Source organism: Merops nubicus, unplaced genomic scaffold (genome assembly GCF_000691845.1).
Source record: "Merops nubicus isolate BGI_N331 unplaced genomic scaffold, ASM69184v1 scaffold40868, whole genome shotgun sequence".
Classification (NCBI taxonomy): domain Eukaryota; kingdom Metazoa; phylum Chordata; class Aves; order Coraciiformes; family Meropidae; genus Merops; species Merops nubicus.
This window is the reverse complement of record NW_008628467.1, coordinates 17,525-39,132: the sequence shown is the minus strand read 5'-3', so window position 1 is coordinate 39,132 and position 21,608 is coordinate 17,525. Positions and strand designations below refer to the sequence as shown.

Below are 21,608 nucleotides of genomic sequence, written 5' to 3'. Positions count from 1 at the left end.
TCCTCGCTTCATTATACGATCTGTAAGTTTTTTAAGAATTCCTTAAATACAGTTAGAATGAAAACATTTGTAGTCTCTTTCACTTTCTAAACTAATTTACAAAGAAAAAAATAACTAGAATTCCATTGCAAGGTCTGGTGCTTCCTGCAGTAATGCTGTTATATATCATGTGCCTGTTCTGCTGCTTTAATTTTGGTGGCTCTTTTAACATACCATGGAAATATTTTATGATCCCTTTGAAAGCTGAATATATTTTTTTTTCTGTTTTTTACTTAGAGCATGTATATCTTTAGGATCCAAGACCCGGGCCATTGGGAATGCAGCAAAGAGCCAGGTAAATTGATCAAAGATGCTGGTGTTACTTGCCTGATTTGTCTCCTGTTGATCTGTAGTAAGAAAACAAATGTGATAATTTTTTGTTTCAAAGTAAGTTTTCTACAATAAGCTTGCATTTCACACTGACAGTTACTGCTTTAATTGCATATTCTCTGTATAAAAATTGAAACCGTATTTCTGCATTTTTTGTCATTGAGAGTGAAACAAAGCCTTGTTTTTTTCCCCAGTAAAAGATTTTTTTTTTTCTTAGAATAGAGTCCATAATTAAATCTTCAGTGCGGGTGGGGAGGAACACAGCACTTATGTTCTGGAAAATATGAAACTGAAGTTTACAGTGGAAGTTTGAGATAGATACTGGTTGTTGCTTATTATGTGAAACTAATGTGACTTAGTAACGTACTGTCTCAATTTGGAACTTTGAGTTGAAGTAAAATTTATACTCTGTAAAACCACTTACAACCTAGGAAGATCTTCCTCTGGATGGAAAATACGTGAATATTCATAGTAGCCAGTGAGAATTCACAAATTCAGAATAGATTGGGTCTTTTTCTTTCCCTTGGCATCTGTGCATCATGTTGGCATGCTGAGGGCATCCTCCCCTTAGCATCTGGTGTAGGCTGGCCATTTGCCCAGCTGATCTAAAGCTGATGGAGCCCAGTGGAAGGACTGTGAGTAGTTGGTGTATGTGGAGGTTGGATCACTTTCATCCTGAGAAACTCAACACTTGTTATCTGAGCTCAGCCCTGGAACTTTACTAGTGAGAATTTGTCCTGTCCATACTCTTCCCATCTAAGTTGTTTGCTGTTTAGGTTAGTAAACTCAACTAGTTTATCTTGGAGATTACACTGGAATAATATATTTTGATAGCTTAAATACTGTGTTTGTTGGGATTTGTTTGTTCTGGTTTCTTAAAAGCTTATCCTTAAAGTAATTGGGTTAACACACTGAGAGAATAGATGTGTGGAGGATTTATGTTCAGGTGGTATCTGAATTAGAGGAGAACTTCAAAGCAAGTGAAATACATTAATTTGTTGAAGCTTTGTTTAAGATTAAGGTAGGTAATAACCATTTGTTCCTGCAGGCAGACATTGCAGCAGTATAATCTCAAACACTGCATTCTGTGTCAGCAAGCTCCTCTAAAATTAAAAGTACAGTAAAAATCGGTGGCAGCAAGCTAATGGATATTCAAGAGGGCAGTAAATTTAGGGATTTTTAATGGAGACCACAGATGGAAAAAAAATAGATGCTTCTTTCTCTCCCCCAACCCTTTGCTTTCCAGTAAATGTGTGGGGCCTGACACGGGTCTGCAGGCTGAGTTAAGCCCAACGTAACAAGAGTTCCTTTCTGGATGGTCTTCTGTAGTCTGCATGTCATGGGTAATTAAAATATCTTTCCTGCAGATTGTCACAAATGTCAAAAACACCTTACATGGTTTCAAAAAACTGCATGGCAGAGCATTTGATGATCCTTACATACAAGCTGAGAGGGCCAAACTTCCCTATGAACTTCAGAAGATGCCAAATGGCTCCGTAGGAGTAAAGGTGAGTTAGAGCCTTTTGCACAATATCTTTACTGGTGAAGATGAGCCCTTTGGACTGTTGCCACTTAACTTCCTCCTTGAAATGACTTAAGTTTGCCTTAAGAAAACTCTAAATATATTTTTCTTGATCTTGAAGAGAACTGTCTGGTGATAATCAGTACAGTAACATCTGCAAGTTGTGCTCAATTTTTTTTGTATTCTGGATAGTTCTGCAATATTTCTCATTTTCCCTTGTAGTTCATTTGCTTCTTTTATATGTTCAGGAAGATGTAGAGTAAGTACTTGCTGTGTATTACATCCTCATGTCCTCTAAGCAATAGTGTAAAAAAAAGGGATTGTGTTGTCTCCCATACTAAAAATATCAATAAAATATCGCCCCAGAAAGGGTTAGGTTTTGTTCACCTCAATAAAATTGACTGTGTAATAAACCAGCTGTTAACCAAGAGATGCAGAACCCTTTCTTTGTGCAGTGACTTCTGCTCCAGCACTGTACTTTCTTGGAGACGTTTGTTGAGGTTTCTCATCAATTGTATTAGCTTGCTGTAGTCGTATTAGCACCTTTTCACCTTATCTTACCACATCCACCTTCAAATAGGTGGAATTACAGTATGTGATTAATAGTCTCATGAGACTTTTAGGTCTTGCAGACTTGCAGAGACCAAGTTTCAGGAAAGCAAGCTAATGCTCCAAAGATGTAATTCAAACAAGTACTTTATAATTTACTTCCAAACTTCATGGCTGGAAACAGCTGTTCTCAAAGTTCAGGCTTCAGTCTCCAAATGTCTGTCCTCTAGCATTTTATTTTGGGTCAGGAGTGTGCTTCTGAAGTACATCTCCAGTCATCCTCACTTAACACACTTTGCACTGCTTTCTGGTGGAGCTTTATACTGCACAGAGTTTCCTTTGTTCTGTATAACCTGCTCAATCTTGCTAATTGCCAGCGTACAGGTAGCTGTTGCCCATCTTTCTGGGTTTCCCTGCACAGGAGCATTTGGGATTGCTCGGGAGGCGGAGGCCTGTCAGGAGTTCAGGCCCTAGAACCTCCCATGAATTCTGAAGGTTCAGGTGTCTCCCAAGCAGGGCTGGACTGTTAGAATTGCCTGGCCCTTCCCTGCCTCACCTGCCTCAGTGACCCCTGCAGGAAGCAAATGTTCCTTAGGGTTGCTCCAAAACCCTTATTTTTAGGTCATGTTAGGACAAATATAATTCTATGTGTGTTATGCGTTTTCTGGTTTATTTACTTTAAGTTTTAAAAACACAAACAACAAAACCACTATAGCATTGTGACTAGCCCCTGGAGTTAATTCAGGTGTTAAGCTTAAAATTGTTTTGTGGACAGTCTAACTGAAACTATTATAGTTTGGTTTAGGTAGCACAAATCCATAGCATCAATTCATTGAGAGTTATTTGTGTCCAGAGTCTGGTGTTAAACTTGGGTCCCAGTGCTCAAAATTCAAAAAATGTCCAAGCTGCACGTCTTGGAGAAAAGTTGAGATGTGATTTGTTACAGAATTGCAATTCTCTGTTTCAGGTGAGGTACCTAGATGAAGAGAGACAGTTTGCAATTGAACAGATTACAGGAATGTTATTGGCCAAACTTAAAGAGACTTCAGAAAATGCTCTGAAGAAGCCAGTGGCAGACTGTGTGATTTCAGTAAGTTGTGGTGTATTTATTGCATTTCTTTCTGTAGATAACTTCACGTGTAAGCTGGTACCATTTGTGCCATGGTGCAATGCTAAGAGGTACAAGTAGTGGATAGAAATTGTATCACCCCCAAAAAATGGGCCTTTGTTAAAGTTTTTTCCAAATGAGAATGCTTTTGTAAACTTCTTACAAGATGGAAATTTGGTTAAATTAAGATTGTATTTTCAGAATTTCAGTACTTCATGTACTTAAGTAATCCTGATGACTAGTTTGTGTCACAAATGGGAACTGTCCTCTGTTCCAAAGAACCTTCCCAAATTCATGTGAAATTTCCGTGGTGTTATGTAGTTGAACACTGTTGGTTTGCAGTGTAGTTGAGTTGCCTGAACTTTCTGTCCCTGAGGGTCATACTGGCAATTTAAGAAACCCAAACTACCTGCATTTGTTTGAAAAGGCCTTTTATTTGGCTGATTTACTGGAGAGTGTTTCAGCTATTGTCCTCACTCATAGGAGTAGAGGTGTGAGTTCGAAGGAGATTTTGTTCCTGATAAAAAGTCCTAAGTGTCTGCTCTTCAGTGTCTTGTTTAATGCTTCACTTCTGCTCTTAATCTGGTGAGGAGTTTGGACATCAGGATGTGTGGTTGTCCCCTCCCTGTCAGACAGTGACACTGGAAAGTTGTATGCTTGAGCTGTTAGAAACTTGCTTTGATCTTCCTCCTTGCTTCCCTATGGTACACAAAGGCACTTGCAGAGAATGCCTCCCACACAGACCCGGATCCTTGGTGATCACCACAAGGGTAGCTAACGAAATAGGAAGTGAGCATTGTTCTGGGTCTTAGGCTTGGCTGCAGCTGAAGATCCATCAGCTGACAGCAGCCAGTTTCTAAATGGGCTCTGGTTGTGCTTTGGCTGGTGTTGGTGGAATGGAATATTGTCATGCACTCCGAGCTGGCACTGTGGTCAAGGTGGTAACTGAGAAGTGGATATGGGTGCAGTTGTAACAAAGTTCAGCTCTGGTGCTGCTGTAGTGCTTCCACAGTAAATTATTTTGGGGCTATATATGAATATTTATTGTGTTGATTGGGTGCTGCACTAATGATTTCAGAAACTGGTAATGATTTTAAGATTAAAGACTCAAAGAAGAATATGAGAACATTTTTTGGTGGTTTTGGTGTTTACATCTACTTTTGAAATAACTCTGAATTTCACTACATTTTGATCCTATTTTGAAATTGCAATTAAAGTATGCACTAAAATGAATTGCCTAACTGCTTTATTCAAACTGGCTTATTAATCTGAGGTTGGCTTGTAACAGTTCCTTGTGGTATTGGAATTTATAGGGTTGCTTAAAGGTCTGACTTTTTTTAAATCAAAGTCCATAATTCATAATATCCTATTCAATTATGTTCTGGAAACAGGTACCCAGTTTCTTCACTGATGCTGAGAGAAGGTCTGTCATGGCAGCTGCACAGATTGCAGGATTAAATTGTCTGAAGCTGATGAATGAAACTACAGCAGGTAAAGGGCAGCAACTTCTTTTAATACCTATTCAGGCTGTTGGGTCTGTGAGAGTGCTGACGTACTCCAGTTACACAATGAGGAGCTTGGGAGAAAGCTGCCCAGGCTAGTACTGCCCAGTCCAGCCTGGGAACTGGAAATGCAGCAGCTGCTTCAGGGAGGTAGTGCTCGGCTCTTGGAAGACACGAGAGTCTGGGTGTGCTGACTTGAATACAGTGCCACTGGGAAGGAGCTGCTCTGCTTCTGAACTAAAGCTGGTGTCAGTGCTTTGCTCTGTGCTGTACCACAGAGCTGCAGCAGCTCTGCTGGGAAGGCCTGAGCTACCTTCAAAATCTGTTTGTGATCCAGCTGTGGTGTGCAGCTGACCTGAATTCTCAATTGTTCTGTTAGATAATAGTATAGTACAGTACTATGTCTGATAGATCACAGTAAATACATTCTATAACATAGGTGTTTAGTGGGGTTCCTCACTTTTTTCAGCTTACTGCAAGATGAATGTGCATGGAAGTATTAGAAAATACTTTATTGTAAGCTAATATTTATTTGGGGGGAGGTTTTAAAATGTATAATCCAAAGGTTTTTCATTCTTCACTGCTTAATATGTACGCTTTAAAAGCTGCTTCTACATGAACTGAGTTTTCATGGAGCTTTTTCTGGAAGCAAACTTGCTGATCATATTTAGAAGCAACTTGAACTATATGACTTGAAAACACCCAAACTGAATCAAGCAGAAGTCTGTGGGATAATGACAGTTTAAACTTGTGGCAATCCTGTCAGGTGTGACATTTGCACAATAGTTGTTCCTATAAAGTAATTTGTTCACTACCCTCCTCTGGTTTTGGTGAAACTTGGATTATAGAAATGTGTTACACTTCATGGAAAGCAAAGTTGGAATTGTTGAAACTGGTTTCTTTTTTTCTTTATTTTTATTCTATTTGCTCTTAGAAGGTCTCAGGCAACTTCCCAAGTGAGTGCTCTTGAAACCTTAGATTCATTTAAACTGGTCATGTAAAACATTTGTTATTTCTCAGCATGCTCGAACTCTGTGAAGTTGAGCTAAAAAATGGTGAAAGTAAGGCATTTCAGAGGAGAGATACAGGCGGGAAACTTGATCTGTCATTTCACAAATTAAAATGTTAAATTGGCTGCAAGCAGAACTGAAACACAAGGTCATGCTTTAGTAGCATTAAACCTTGACTTCAAGCCAGTTTCCTCGCTTGTCAGTGAAAAATGTGGCTTCAGCTTATTAACTTCCTCTGTGATAAGATGCTTTAAGTGTGAACAATAATTAAGTGGACACAAATTATCAAACTGATAGATCCTGGATCTAACAAAGGAAATTTATGATGGCATGTATCCTACTGATTTTTAGTGAGCACTTTGAAGGTGCACAGCATGTGGTTGATGTTGGAAAGACATGTTGGGTAACACAGAACATCTAGGTGTCAATTTTATGAATGAACATGAGGTGATTTACTAGTATAACAATAAATCAAAACAAAATGAAAATAAGGGGATAACTCACAGTGGTCTAAAACTTGTGACCTTTTTTACCTTTGCATTCTATTTAAGCAGAGTCATGGAAGTGTTTAGAGAGCAAACACAAGTAGGGTCTCTCTCCTGGCTGTGCTTCGCGTGGCTACGGCTGCGCGCGGCCTTCCTTTAACCCGGGGCTGGTGTTTTCCAGTGGCACTGGCCTATGGGATATACAAGCAAGACCTGCCGGCCTTGGAAGAGAAGCCAAGAAATGTGGTCTTCGTAGATATGGGGCATTCTGCATATCAGGTTTCCATCTGTGCTTTTAACAAGGGAAAACTGAAGGTAATCTTTCATGTCCTATATTAAAATCCCACACTCCTGAATTATTGAACAATACTCAAAACACCATTCTGTGGGAAGATTATTTTAAAAAATCTAAATGGCTATAGCAAACACCTTTAATGTTGAACACAGAAACTTTATTTTTTTGGCTATCTCAGCAAATCAATTTTTATAAAATGCAGAAATGAAGCATCCCAGAGTGTGCTTCTAAAAGTGATTGACAATTAAGCATGCTGCAGTTTTTGTGCTATGTTCTAGCACTGGAAAATTTGCATATTTTGGTTGTCTCATAAGTATTGTGGTTGTACAGCTGACTTAAAGGAATTTGAACTCCTTGAATTGCTCTATGATGTTTTATCTTTTTTCTGCCATCCATAACACTTCAAAACCTGAATTCAGTAGGATGTGAAGTAAAACTGAACAGTCTTAAGTACCTGGTTTGGAGCTTTTTGTCTCAGCTGCTGATGGCTGTATGTTTTCATGGACTTAATGTAATCATCTGAAGGCATGTGAATAATGGTAGCAAGTTTTTGTTCTGAGTAGAAGACAAAACTAATAGTATGACAAAATAGCTATCCTGGTCTGCTCATCCTTTCCTGAGCTGGTAAACAGATTAGGGGCTGCAGCATGGTAGGTGGCATAGTATTTTACTTGGAGGGTGCAGAAACTAAATAATTGAGGGGTCATCTTTAGAGGTTGTTCTGTCTGGCAGCTGCGTAGAAGATGGTAAGAAAGCCACAAAGAATTTTCCTGTGTCAAACCTGTTTTTAAAGGTGTTAACTTGTAAAACTAGTTGTCTGCATGAAAGCTATCCCTGTATCTAATTAAATGTTGTCTAGTAACATTTAATCTTTTTTCTTTCACTTCTGTGCAGGTCTTGGCTACTACCTTTGACCCTTTCATAGGTGGTAGGAATTTTGATGAGGCTTTAGTAGATTACTTCTCTGAAGAATTTAGGACAAAATATAAGCTGAATGTAAAAGAGAATCCCCGAGCGCTGTTACGATTGTATCAGGAATGTGAAAAACTAAAGAAGCTTATGAGTGCAAATGCTTCTGACCTTCCACTCAATATTGAGTGCTTCATGAATGATCTTGATGTCTCCAGTAAGATGAACAGGTACGGTGTGTTCCTGTCACTGAAGTGCAGTGTGGTTCTAGGCTGTCTGTAATGTGAAACGCTTCCCTCTCCCTGCAGAGCTCAGTTTGAGCAGCTGTGTGCTGCCCTTCTCTCCAGAGTGGAGCCACCTCTGCGAGCAGCCATGGAGCAAGCTAGTAAGTGGAGTTAATTTAGGTACTACTTTTGGTTCAAGAAATTAACTGCTAATACAGTTTTCCTAGGTCTCTTTAATGATTATCTTTTTGATATTTTTTTGTATTTATTAGAATTGCAAAGCTAAATATTGAAAAGTTAAATGTAAGTTCCATTCATATGCTTGTCCTGTGTGCATGACCCCATTCCTGCCCCATTCAGTGCACAGATCACTCTGCAGCCTTGGTTAATCGACCCTCATTCACCCCGTGTCATGGAAAATGGTGCTCTGAAAGATGATTTTGTTTAAAAACATAGAACAACCAAACAAACACTGATAGAAATACTGATTAATCTTCACTGCAACTGCCTGACCAGCCTGTTCCATATGCAATACATACATGTCCTCACTGACCTGAGAATTTGTCAGTACATTCTTGAAATAATTTTTCTGAAGCATGTGCAAATAACTTTTTAAAAATTGTTGTTGTTGCCTAATGTAGTGTACAGGAGAGAATTAGGCTTCACAGGAAAAGGTTTTACCCCAAATACCAGCATCTCCAAATGGAAAAAAAGGGACGAATTCTGCTTATTTTGTTACTTTTCTAGGAAGGCTAATACAGGAAGAAAGATCAGCTCTGCTGAGCAGCTGTTCAGGTTCAAGGACTGACGGTTGCTTGAAATCACTTTATACGTGTATCTTGAATTCAGAATTAAAGTAATGCTGCAAGCATAGTCTAATATTTATTACATATTTTCCACTAAGGGTTTTGGTTTTCTTTATTGGCAAACAAAATTAAATCAGATCTAAAATGAGGTATATTTGGATTTCATTTTGGCCTTTCCTGGATGGGATGAGATAATGTCCAGCAGTGCAGTGTTGACAAAGAGAACAGGTGTTCCTGCACACCAGAAGGGGGATGCACACGGACAAATGCATTGTAAAAAACAGCTGTCCTCATTGACACTTGGCTTTCTGCATTTGCCTGGGTTATGCAACTAGAATGTGTTCTGGCCTGCAGGAGAGGCGAACTGTGGATAGGTCACATAGAGACAAATCTGGTTTTAAAGATTTTTGTTAGCAGTTGAGTATATTCAGTGCTTGTCACAGCGTCTCGGTAACATGAGTATTCTTCATTTTTTCTTTGTTTTTTTGGTTGTCCAAAGACTGCTTTTTTGATACCTTGATGATAACTGAAGACCATGTGCTCTGTTTTCTAGAACTTCAGCGCGAAGATATCTACAGTATAGAAATAGTAGGTGGGGCTACTAGAATTCCAGCAGTGAAGGAACAGATCTCTAACTTTTTCTGTAAAGAGATAAGCACCACGCTAAACGCTGATGAAGCTGTTGCAAGAGGCTGTGCCTTGCAGGTATGGTTAGTGAAATTAAACCTCAGTACTCTTTCTTCAACCTCATGTACTAATGAAATACAAGTAACCAAAAGCAAAATAATAGCTGAAACATTATGTAGAGTCTTACTTGAGCTTTCAACAGCTGGTGACAGTGACTGTCAGAAATTATGGTATTGCATTGGTTAGTTTGCTGCTGTGTCAGGTTAAAAGGATGCTCTTGTTAGAGGCCTGCTAAATTTGATGACCCAGTTTTAGCACTGTTCCACTTTTGTGTAGTCATCTGGAAGCTTTGCTGGGTATCTACTGAAAATCACTGGGGGAGTTGCATCTGTTGCTATAACTTCAGTTAAGTCTTTCAGCTCAATTTTTACTAAGCATAGGAAGTTTCTGCTAGAAGTTCTGTGATAAGTGACCTCTATGAATTGTAGCAGGTTTTTTTTGTACTTGGCTATTAATTATTGTACTTGCTTTTTATTTGACTACATGGATGTAATAAAACTTCGGTCTTTGTTTTCTAGTGTGCAATTCTTTCCCCAGCTTTTAAAGTGCGTGAATTTTCCATCACGGATGTTGTTCCTTATTCTGTAACGTTAAGATGGAAATCATCGTACGAAGAAGGAACAGGGTAAGTTGTAATTGTAAGGTACTTAGTAACGTGTGTCTCTGTGTATAATAAAGAAAAATTTGTGCTGTGAGAAAGACCAGGCCCCAGACTTGGAAGTTGGCATCCACTTGAATGGCTTTAATTATCTGGTTTTGCATTACACCTCTTGAATTCTGATTGCTGCTTAATAACTGGCAATACACGACACCAATGTTTTATACTTAAATGTAACTTTTAAGAACTCTGACATAGAATGCACAATTCAGCTTTGAAACCTACAGGCCTTCAACTTGCAACTCTGTCATAAACTGACTTAAACTAAATTATTTAGCTGCTTGGTTAGCCTGACTGCTGATTATTAACATACTTTGATTTAGGTTACTCATTACATTATGCTCAGTGATTTAACCTTACTTAATATTTTACTACTTCAGGGAGTGCGAAGTCTTCAGTAAGAATCATGCTGCTCCATTCTCCAAAGTAATTACTTTTCACAAGAAAGAGCCTTTTGACCTGGAAGCTTTCTACACCCATCCACATGAAGTGCCTTATCCTGACTCCAGAATAGGTAAGGCTGTGGGAATGAATTCCCCAAACTCAGTTTCTGCTGGTAACAGGAAAAGTGCCTTTTTTTAAGATGTGTTACTGGCATGTTTCCTAGGTTACAGAAAAGCCTAGGATCTCTAAAAAGGCTCAGCACAGTCTCTTGGTTTAGATGCAGTGTTCAAACAGCATCAACATCTCCTTTTGTTGGTTCCCAAAAAAAAATATTGATTCTGTCTGTCTTGACTATTTCTGAGTGCTTTAAAAAAAAAAACAGGTAAAAAGAGTTCAGTGCTGTATTGTCTGGTTCTTTCAACCTCTATAAAATGGCTAAGGATCTTATGTGCCTGCCAGCCTGGATTTTTCAAGGCGTTGGATCAAAGGAGCTGTTAGCACTAGGCAGTTATTTGTCATACCTTATTCTGTTCATCTGAGAACGTAAAAGACATTTCTGGAACTTAAGCATGAGAAGTACAGCCTGAAGTACTAGATGGTATGAATGTTTCCTGATGGCTAAAACTACCTTACTTGCAGTTACTGGTAGGGGTCTTAAAACTAGTTCACAATTTCATTTACCAATTGTTGAATCAGATGTAAGCTTGGTGCTACCCATTTAGCTGTCTGTGCAAGACGTCCGTTGTCTTTGGGAAAGGACGTTCTCCTTTGTACACAGTCTGCATCATTTACACTCATGTTTCCAGCAAACTGCAAAACAAAGTACTAGCCTCACTGCTTCCCGAGGCCTTGGTAAGCACTGTTGATTCTCCAAAACATGTAGTGCATCTGTTACCAAATTCAAACAATCCTTTAGCTCTGTTCACATTTTGGCTTTTGAGTGAAAAGTTTGAGTTACATGGATGAAAAACTACTTGATGAATCAAATTTATCTGTTGTGATGGTTAGAGGAGGCAGCAGAGAAATAGAACACCTAATAGTGTTATCTTGACTTTTTAATGAAATACAGACAAAGCAAAAACTTGTTGTTTGTTATCAGGCAACTGATAGCTGGGAAACCACGTTTCAGGTTTAGCCACAGTTTACAGCATAGCATTGACAATTAAGTAGGGAGTTGTCAAACAGTTTAAGTTAGATAAAGGTGCTTTTTATATTAACAGCCCTCAAGGAATGTGTTCTAGTTTTTTTTCCTCTTCCACTATTTGGAACAGCAGTTAATACCTTTTTTCCCCAAGGGCGTTTCACTATTCAGAACGTGGGTCCGCAGCACGACGGCGACAACTCCAAAGTGAAGGTCAAAGTGCGCGTCAACATCCACGGGCTGTTCAGCGTGGCGAGCGCCTCCGTCATAGAGAGGCAGAACGTGGAGGGAGATCACACGGATACGCCCATGGACACTGAGTCGTCCAGTAAGAACCAAGGCAGAGATGATGACCTGGTATGTAAACTTGTAATATCTGTGCTCCTTGTAATTCTGACAAGACAGCAAATAACTGGAGATGAAATCATAGTGTATCGCTTTTGACAGTTACTACTTCTCCACCCTTAAACTAGTTCTTCAGTTACGTAATGTGCTGCTTCATATTTATTGTGAAAGTACTGCTGTGGCACTAAAAAAGCAAAAAATAACATAAAACCAGATGCTAAAGAAAAATAACTTTCATTGTTCCTTACCATCTCTCTACTAGTCTTAGCATTATCTAGTGTTGCTGTCAAATGGCAGCATATTCAGTGAGATGTGTTCACAAATGAATTCAAAAGGTTTTTTTCCTCAAGTACTAATTTTCATTGAGTAAAAAAATAGTACTTTTCATTTTTATATATGGAAAATTTCTTCTTTGTAAACATTCTTTCCCTAAGGGCACTTCGTGTACTTCAGCACTGATAGTTCTTATAAACTGGCTTGTAAGCCCATAGGTAAAGTTACTGGAAATGAATGTGCAAGAGCTTTGTCAATAAAACTGAGAAATAAGCAAAGTGAGGTCTTCCATTCTAGTGCAAGGAAGATGAGCTTTCCTGATAGCTGCAGTGCATGGTGACAGTGGTGAGTGGCAGCCAGCACATCAGGCACAGTGGAGCTGAGGACTGGCTGCCAGTGTTGGCCTCCAGCCTGCCTTTTTTGCTTGTGCCATTCTGTAGCCTGGGATTTGGGTTATGTCACAGCTCCCAAGGGAGAGAGATTATAATGTAGGGAACAAGGATAAAAACAGTGGGTGAGCTGCTGCTTCATGTTCGGGCTGTCTCTTTTGAGGTGGCAAAGTGCTCAGCAGCGTGGCCAGTCTCGCAGGCTGTCGAGCTTGCTGGGGGGGCTCCACAGGGAGTAAGGCAGAGAGCAGACGTGGGGCAGCTCTCTCTGGAGGAAGGGGTGAATGCACTTCCTTTTGTTACCTTTTGAAAGTTGTCCTTAGCAGCTTTTCCTGCCGCAGTTGAATGTACTGTGGGAATCTGTGCAAGTGGTTAAACAATTAGCATTATGTAATTGATGTAAGCAGCCACCTAAATACTACCTGAATACTATCCAGGAATATGAGCACGTTTGAAATCACAAACATGATGCAGTTTCTTGTGGACAAGTGTTTTACATCTGATGGTTGTATGCAAGTGAAAAAAGCACGTTTGGCAGCGATGCGGTTGGCGTTGTAGTTTAGTAGGCCTGTGGAGGTGCCCAAGATGAGCATACTGGTAGGACAGTAACCACTTCCATCCTCAGGCTCTCACTTTGCAGTGCTTCCATTCATCTAACACATCTTCTGTTTTACAATGGTGCTTGTCAGCAATTACCTTTCATTACTGAGGATGATACCCTCGACTCTGAGGAGGAGGTTTGTGGTGTATGTATGTGTCATTTCCCCCCTGTAGATTTTCTGTGTAGGCAAAACAGTACCTTCCACTTGTTGCTTTTTCTGTGTGAACAGTAAGAACAGTAAATAAGGAATTTTTTTTTTTTCCTATTCTGAAGCAACAAAACTTCAATTTGGTAAAAGTAGCCTCCTTGTTTTCAATGTTTATTAAAAACGTGCAGAATCAATTAACGTAGCTAAACTGCAACATAGACTCTGGTGCTAGAGTTTAAAATCCTTAAATAACTACTACTTGTATTTTGTGGAACCACCAGTAAATTATTTTACACGCATCTATAGTTTGTGAACCCAGGAATAATCTTAATTGCTTGTAATGGAAGTTACCTTTCAGAGAGAGACTTCTCAGACCTTGGCTACAGCTCATTAGTTATTGATGCTTTGGATGTCCAAATACTGGAGTCATACTGAAAACTTCAGATTGATCCATTACTGTGTTACTAATTTTTTTTTTCTTTTGCATAGATGACAGGGAATTGTATTATTTTAAATCAAGTGATGAGCACCAGTAATTAGTGTTGTCTTTAAAAGCCATAAATTTAGAGAAAGGTGTAAGTGAACTACAGATAAAGCGAAACTCAGTAAATTTTAGGTGGCAGGGAGGGAAGACAGTTGGTCCTGTGCTCCAAGATGCTACTACAGATAATTTCTGTGGGCTTGTGAGAGGGAGACAATTACAGTAACCAAATTACTTCTGCTTTGGATTACGAATTTTAAAGTTGATGTGAAAAATGGTTGGAGGTCAAAGTTCTGGCTGTTCCATAGAGAACCTGTTATTGCCTGTGTTGGTGGTGTGTTGCTAGAATGTTCTTCGCATACATTTTACATGTGCTTCTAATTTAAAACGAGTATTCATAAGACTTAGTGTACTTCTATAATGGGGACAGACAGCAACATGGTAATTTTTCAAGGGGAGCAGGCAGAATAGAATTTTCATGTAATTTGAGAAAGAGATGAATACAAGTACTATATCAAACTGCCTGTTTAAACATGGTGAATCAAAAATTCTTAAGGTGGCTTCTTAAGGGCATCTGTTGTCTGTGATCTATTGTAATTGATGTCAGTCTTAAGTGGTAGAGCAAACCTTTGCATTCAGTTCTGTAACTCTTTTTCTAGGATAAAATGCAGGTTGATCAAGATGAAGGTATTCAGAGAAGTCAAGCTGAACAACAGAACCAAGCAGATGAGGAAACTGAAAATGCAGGAACTGAAACAAAAGTTTGTATTCAGTATTGATAAGGAAATGTCATGTTGCTTTCATCTTAGACTTTTTTTTGGTCTGGTATTCTGAAAGTCATTAATCTTGCTAGTTGAAAGACATGGGACTGTTTACAGTACAGCTATACTGGAGTGGTTAAGTTAGAAATCCTACTTTAGCACTTTCATTTTCAGCATAGTATATGATAAAAACATTGAAGTAAGTTTCTGTTACATAACATAGTTTTGTGGTAAAGGTAAAATGTAGGGAAACTTAGGAAATGTTATGAAGAAGAATATGCAGTGCCTTTTGAACAGCTTTTCTCAACAGCTCTTTACATTACCTTTAAAGAGATAAAATTCCACCAGCTTGGTTGAAAACTAAGGTAGTGGCAATTTTCAAGAGCAGAGGAGTAATCAGGTGCTTATTTTCTATGTGATTCAGTTGTTGCTATTTTACTATGTCTCTCTTCTTTGAGCATGAATGTAGTGACATTTCTATTTTTGAAAGTTTCATAATAGTGCAAATCCTTTTATAGGCTGCTTCTGGAGACAAACAAGATCATCCAGCCCAGCCAAAGGCTAAAGCAAAAGTTAAGAGTATTGACCTACCTATACAGGCAAGCCTCTATAGACAACTGGGACAAGATATTATCAATTGCTATATAGAAAATGAGGTAAGCAGCAGGAACAGAAGGCCACTCAAGTTAATGTCACTGTAAATAATTATCCAGAAAGGATTTGCAACCATAAACTTGATGTCTAATTAAGAATTCTTTGGGGGTTGTCCTTAACTGTAAGGGGTTGTGCTTTGCTGGGTTTTTTGGCAAAAGTAATTGGTTTCACTGGACTGAACCATCGGGATGTCTGAGTTTGAGCTATTAGCCTGTTGTCCTATTTTTTGTAGGACAAAATGATTCTTGGTGACTTCCAAACCAGAGTCAAGGCTTGGTGTTTACTTCTGGTCATGTCTGTGGCAGTCAGATGGTTATTGGTATCTGATCTGTTTACACAGAAGTACTTGACAAACAGCTTTCAAGTATGAAATCGTTTTTCTCCTGTTCCAGTTGTGCCTGCAGTGGAAATGATGTATGCAGAGGTGAAAATTCTAATTGGTAGTTGTGAATTAGCAAGCTGCTGCAGAGTTCTGGGCTACAGTTTTCACAGAGGAATTGTTAAGCCTGACACTGGATATGCTTTTGGTGTTAAATGATCTTTGGAAAGATGATGATGCAAGACAAGCTTGAGAAAGAAAGAAACGATGCTAAGAATGCTGTTGAAGAATATGTATATGACTTCAGAGACAAACTGTGTGGAGTCTTCGAGAAATTCATCACTGAAGAAGTAAGACTTGCCTGCCTACGTGTTGCAGCTGTTGGAAAACACTCCTTTGTACTTAAAAGTTTTGCGTGTGGGTTATGTGGAGGTTGCAGGGGTCTCTTGGACTTGTTCTGGAACATGAAATGGATTAACTTCACAGAAGCGAAGTTCAAACTACACTTTGACCTGGCATCTGACATGCCAGTGTGCTGAGTTCAGTATTGTCTGAGGAGTTTCTCAGGGGCAAGGGAAGAATCTGGATGCAGGCAGAAAGTGGTGAGGGTAGGAAAGCAGGGCAGAACACCATGAGCTCCTAAGTGACCTGAGTCAGTAGGAATAACGTGAAAATGAGCAGAAATTGAGTGCCCGTGGCTCTGTTTTATTTTCTAATTTAACTCAGAAACATGATTCTTCCCCCACTTAAAGTATTCTGAACTTATTATGCTGTTGAAGTCCAAATAAAAGGTCATGAAGAAAGCTGTATACCGGACTTCTGCAAAAGCAGCACTGAAAGAATGCTTGTCCTAGAACTGCTTCTCTGTAACAGCTGTCTAAAGAAAAGCAGCTGGTACACAAGCAGCCAGTTGTTGAAACAACCAGTGCCCAGCAGCAGCAGTTGTAAGGTCTGCTCTCAGGTTACCTGGTATTCAACCAAGAGACACAGTACAGGTGCCCTTCCAGTGTAAACTTGAGGGTGTGAGGCTGCCTTTCCCATACATATGTCAAAAGAATCTTAGTTAGATCAATAAGATCCTTTATTTACAAATAACTAAAGATAAAATTTTTTTTGTATAGCCAGTAGAGTGCAATTAAAACAGTTTTAACTTCAGTTATACATAGAGCTGTCCAGATTCCTGTTCTTCTATCCTGCTATCAGAGACCCTGAGAAGCAGAACTTCCCCTGTGAAGATAGTAGACAGGAGTGTGAGAGGTGCGTGTGCTTCCTTACAAAACCAGTCCTGAAGCTGTGGAACTTTGAGCTTCACCTGTAAATCAGATTAGTAGAGCTGTCCTGCCTCGCTTATCATTCTGTAACATCCTAGCTTTGAAGTCTGTTAGTTAATGTTCTCCTTCACTATTATGTTCAATGTTTTAAATGGACGAGTCTTTGTTAAATAAGGAGGTTTCTTTTGTGTGCTGGCAGGAGAAGTCTCATTTGTCATGCTCCTTTCTGAACTAGTGTGTCCCTAACTTGTTTTACAGGATTCAAACAAGCTGACCTTGATGTTGGAGGACACAGAAAACTGGCTTTATGAGGATGGAGAGGACCAGCCAAAACAAGTATACATGGACAAGCTTCAGGAATTAAGAGTAAGGGTTTAACATTCCAGAAAAACTGGGTTTGTTTGGTGGGGGCATTATATAAAATATATATGCCTAAGTAAGCAAAGATATATATTTTTTGGTTTAGTGAGGGATACATGTATGCATATCTCTATGAGTTTTGTAAATCCATGAAGTTTTAAATGTCAATGTTCAGGTGGTATCTGGATGTAGTTATGAACTGAGCAGAACATTTACAAATGGGAATACAATTTGTTTTGGTGTCAGTAGTGCCCCTAATTGGAAAAGAGTCAAAATGAGGGGGACTGTCATTAGTGACAACAGAAGTAGTTGCTGTGGAATTTAATGTCAGTCTTGTTACAGTCTGAAAGAGGCTTTTGAGTGGCTTGCCTGCTCTCCTGGGTATGCAGAATTGCACTCCAGAACAGATGCTCTGGTTTTCCTGTTTGTAGTGGCCTTCAGTAGCTGTACCATAAGGCTTAGGTTTTGGTTTTAATATCTAGTGATAAAGGCTAAAGAATGCTTTAGCAGCAGCATCATTTGATTTGTAATGAGAACAACCTAAAGCACTTCCAACTTTAATCTCATGGGGAAAATGTGAATTCTGGTGAATGACTGAACTGTTCTGCAGTAAGTTTGTCTCCAGTGCTTGGGCTCCAGCTGTTTTCTCTCAAGTCAGATACCCTTTGGGGAAAGGTAACTGATGCAAACAGCAGCGTATGTCCTGGCAACTGCCCTTTTGCCTGGACACCAGTGTTCAAGAGAAGGAAAAAACAGACGGTGGATAAAACCGGAAGTTTTCAGATTAACTGCTTAAAACCACCCATGTAAATCCTGTCATGTTTCTCTTCCAAATGCTCTTTTTTTTCTTTGGTAAAAACAACCTGCAAAATACTAAACCTAATAAGAACAGGCCTTACTCCTGTGTTTAAACTTCTGGGTATCTGTGGTGTTGTTGCACTAAAGCAAAATGCTTGAGTGGGTGAGAACAGCTGTTAAAGGCAGCCTTCCTTCCAATGCCACCTTTTATTCTTGGACCAGACTAAAGTAAACTTGTATTTTTTTCTAAAGAATTTGTGCTTATGTTCCCAGAAATTTGGACAGCCTATTCAGGAGAGATACATGGAACACGAAGAGAGACCAAAAGCTTTAAATGACCTTGGAAAGAAGATTCAGCTCCTTATGAAATCAGTAGAAGCATACAAAAATAAGGTAGCGAATTATTTATGGAATGAAGTATTAGTCGTGTTTCAGTCTGGCTGTAGAGTTTTTTGAGTTGAAAAATAAATCTTATAGGATTACCTGTTAAGCTGCTTTAAAATGGCTGCTGTCCTTTTGCTCCTGAGAACTCAAAAAACTGTTTAGGACTACTAGCAAAAAAGGTTTCTTGAGGAGAACATTAATGTAGTCCTGTTGTTTTGTGATGACTTGTACCAGTTTAACTCAAGCTATGGCTGCCAGCATTGTTCCTATAACTGACAGTACCACCTGTTTGGGCTAGTTAAGCTACAGTAAATCTCAGGTGCTTTTTTTTTGCAGTATCATTACTAACCTGTGCTTCAGCAGTGTGCAGTTAAGAACAAAATTTCAAATGTCTGAAAACAATGTCCTGTCTGTTTTGTTTTACAGCCATTCTTCACACTGCCTGTTAAAAACTATCAGGTTGTATCAGTGTTAGGTTATTTTGCTATGTGTCTGTGGAATGCTTGTTATTAAGAAGCATATGTTAATTAATGATATAAATATTCCTCTCCTTAGGATGAAAAATATGATCACCTAGATCCTGCTGAGATGGAAAAAGTTGAAAAATACATAAACGAGGCTATGAATTGGTTGAACAGCAAAATGAATGCCCAAAACAAATTAAGTCTAACTCAGGATCCAGTTGTCAAAGTGGCAGAAATACTGACCAAATCAAAGGTAAAAAAAAAATCATTGTACATGTTGCATTCTAAGTTTTTCTTCAGCAAGATTTTGGCCTCTGTCAAGCTAGACTAGTACACCTGCAGAGACTTTAAATCTGTGAAAAGATCCATGCAGAGGGAGCAGCAGTTTTACTATATCCAGTTCTGGCTCTTGATTTGCAGCAGTACCTGTGAAAAAAACCTTTTTAAAATACCCTGAGTTCCAGCACCAGGCATGCTAGAAAATGGATTGTTGTGCAGGATTTTAACAGATTGGAAGCTCTGTAGTTAGTGAAAGGTTTTATTTTAAGTTTCTAGACTTGATAGAATTGAAAAGCCTAGTCCTTGAAAATGAAAGTCCAGGTCATTGTGGACCTGAAGCAAACGTGAGACACACTAGTTTAATGCAGATGCTGTGCCACCAAGTGAACTTGCTCTCTCCCTTGTGTTACAACCAGGAGCTGGATGGCTTCTGTAATCCCATCCTGTACAAGCCCAAGCCGAAGGTGGAGCCTCCCAGTGACGGGCAGTCGAAAGCCAACGGGGAACACAACGGGCCAGTGAACGGGCAGAGCGGCACGGAAACAAAACCTGACCCAGCCAGGGACAGTCCTCAGCAGAACAAACCACCCGGGGAAATGGAAGTGGACTAAACCTTGCATTTCTTTTAATCAAAATAGTGCAAGTAACCACAGGGTCCATTCTTTGTCTGGTACACCCCTCAGATGTTCAGTTATTCTAAGCCAACCTTCTGTCATTTGTTGCTGAGTAGTTTTGAAAGTGTTTTATATTAAGTACACCTCTAATGTTCATTTCCACTGATGCTGCTTATGTGGAGCTTTAGCCAAATGTAGATTGTATAAGTCAGTTTAAGCTTTCCCAATATATTTTATATCAAACATACAGAATTGATATATAAACGGCAACAATCTACCTTATTTAAAGCTTTTATTGTGGATAAACCTCAGCTCCTTTATTCAGGAAAGGATACTGTATTGCACTACTGATGCTCAAGTGTAGATCTAATTGCATCTTTATTTTGGAAAAATATTGGAATTGAAGTGGCAAAACCAGTCACTTGAAGCACTGACCTTTTCTAGTTATTGTATTGTTATAATTTAAATATTAAAATAGAGGTTAGTTGGCATACTAGTCCATCTTGTTGATGTACCATTGAGAGTTGTATGGTCTTGATCATATAAACAGAAAAATACAAGCTAAAACATTTTTGTTTCCTGTACCACTAACTCTCTTAGCTGCAGCACTCTGGGCACAATGCTCTGCCACATGCTGAGCCCCAGCATGGGGCCTTGGTACACGTGGCCCTGTGTAACGTGGTGTGCTTGGGGTAGGATGATGCTGATGGTAGCAGTAGGAAGGGGTGGAATACCCAAGGACCACTGCATAGCTTTATTTCTGCTGCTTTGGGTTTGAGTGAGATTGAGTCTTGATCACGTACTGCAATTGGGAGGGGAAACAGCAGAAATTGTGCCGTGTGAGCTGGGTATTAGCACCCTGATTTTGAGGTTGCCTAAATGCTGTTTGTTGCAAACTTGAAAGAAATACTGAGAGCTTATTTAAGCCTTGGTACTAAGCATATGAGCTTTTTGGTCAAGCATCTAAGCAAAAGAGCTGACAAAGGGGATATTGCTACCCCAAAGAGGGAATCTACTTGATGAACTTGCGTAGCTTACCAATTATCTTTGGTCGTTTACTTGATCTAATAGAAGTGTCTGTAATGTCTTACACAAACAGTCACTGTTTCCTTTGATACATCTCAGACACATCTTGGACCTTGCCATGGTCCAATGTATGTTCATAACTGAATGCATCTGTCAGTCACTGAGGTACTGTACCACTTGCTAGAGCAAGTAAGTTTGCTTTTGACTTTAAACAACTATTACCAGAACAGGAAAAGTCGCTTCTTAGGCGAGTCTGCTTAAGAGACTTGAGAAGAGCTGCAGTGTAACAGTGACTTGAGCTCCACTGAAGTGCTGAGGTGTTAACCAGGCATTCCCGCAGCAGCACTCCTGTGCAAGCTTGCTGCTGTGTAACGAAGTGAAGAAGTCATGCTTTTGTTTGGGGCTTTGGCAGCCATTTCTTCTCCAGCTGTGCCCTTTGTGTTCCACTGCTGTTCATGCTCCAGAATAGTCTGTGACCCAAGCTAGAGTAGGTGGGGGTGAACTATAATATCCAACATCTTCATAGGAAAAGGAAACGTCATTTGCAGCTGTAGAGAAACCTGCTAAACTAGTTAAAGTGCTAGAATTGTATCTTTGACTGACATCAAGTGACTGAGATGCACATGCTTTGCTCTACTGTTCCTCCTCTGCACAATCAGTTGTGGATGGTCTGGCACCTTGAGTTTACATATTTAAATTCCCTGAACAAAAACTGAGGGACCTTGAAGAGAGCTGCATTTGCTCTGCAACCTCAGTCTTGAACTCTGCCGCTGCAGTCACACATCTTTGGCACTG

At 39.5% G+C, this 21,608-nt stretch overlaps 1 protein-coding gene across 1 annotated transcript; it reads left to right on the top strand.

Moving 5' to 3' along the window:
- Positions 1 to 276: 276 nt before the first annotated feature.
- HSPA4L (heat shock 70kDa protein 4-like) lies at positions 277 to 20,278 on the top strand (the record flags this gene model as incomplete). The annotated part of the gene is made up of 18 exons (XM_008946647.1): positions 277 to 334; positions 1,737 to 1,877; positions 3,408 to 3,530; positions 4,940 to 5,039; positions 6,727 to 6,860; positions 7,735 to 7,979; positions 8,058 to 8,134; positions 9,333 to 9,484; positions 9,985 to 10,091; positions 10,505 to 10,638; positions 11,804 to 12,006; positions 14,543 to 14,644; positions 15,163 to 15,300; positions 15,842 to 15,967; positions 17,147 to 17,254; positions 18,320 to 18,439; positions 18,986 to 19,147; positions 19,590 to 20,278. Coding segments are annotated over 18 exons (2,425 nt in total), but the record flags the coding sequence as incomplete, so codon positions are not given.
- Positions 20,279 to 21,608: the final 1,330 nt, after the last annotated feature.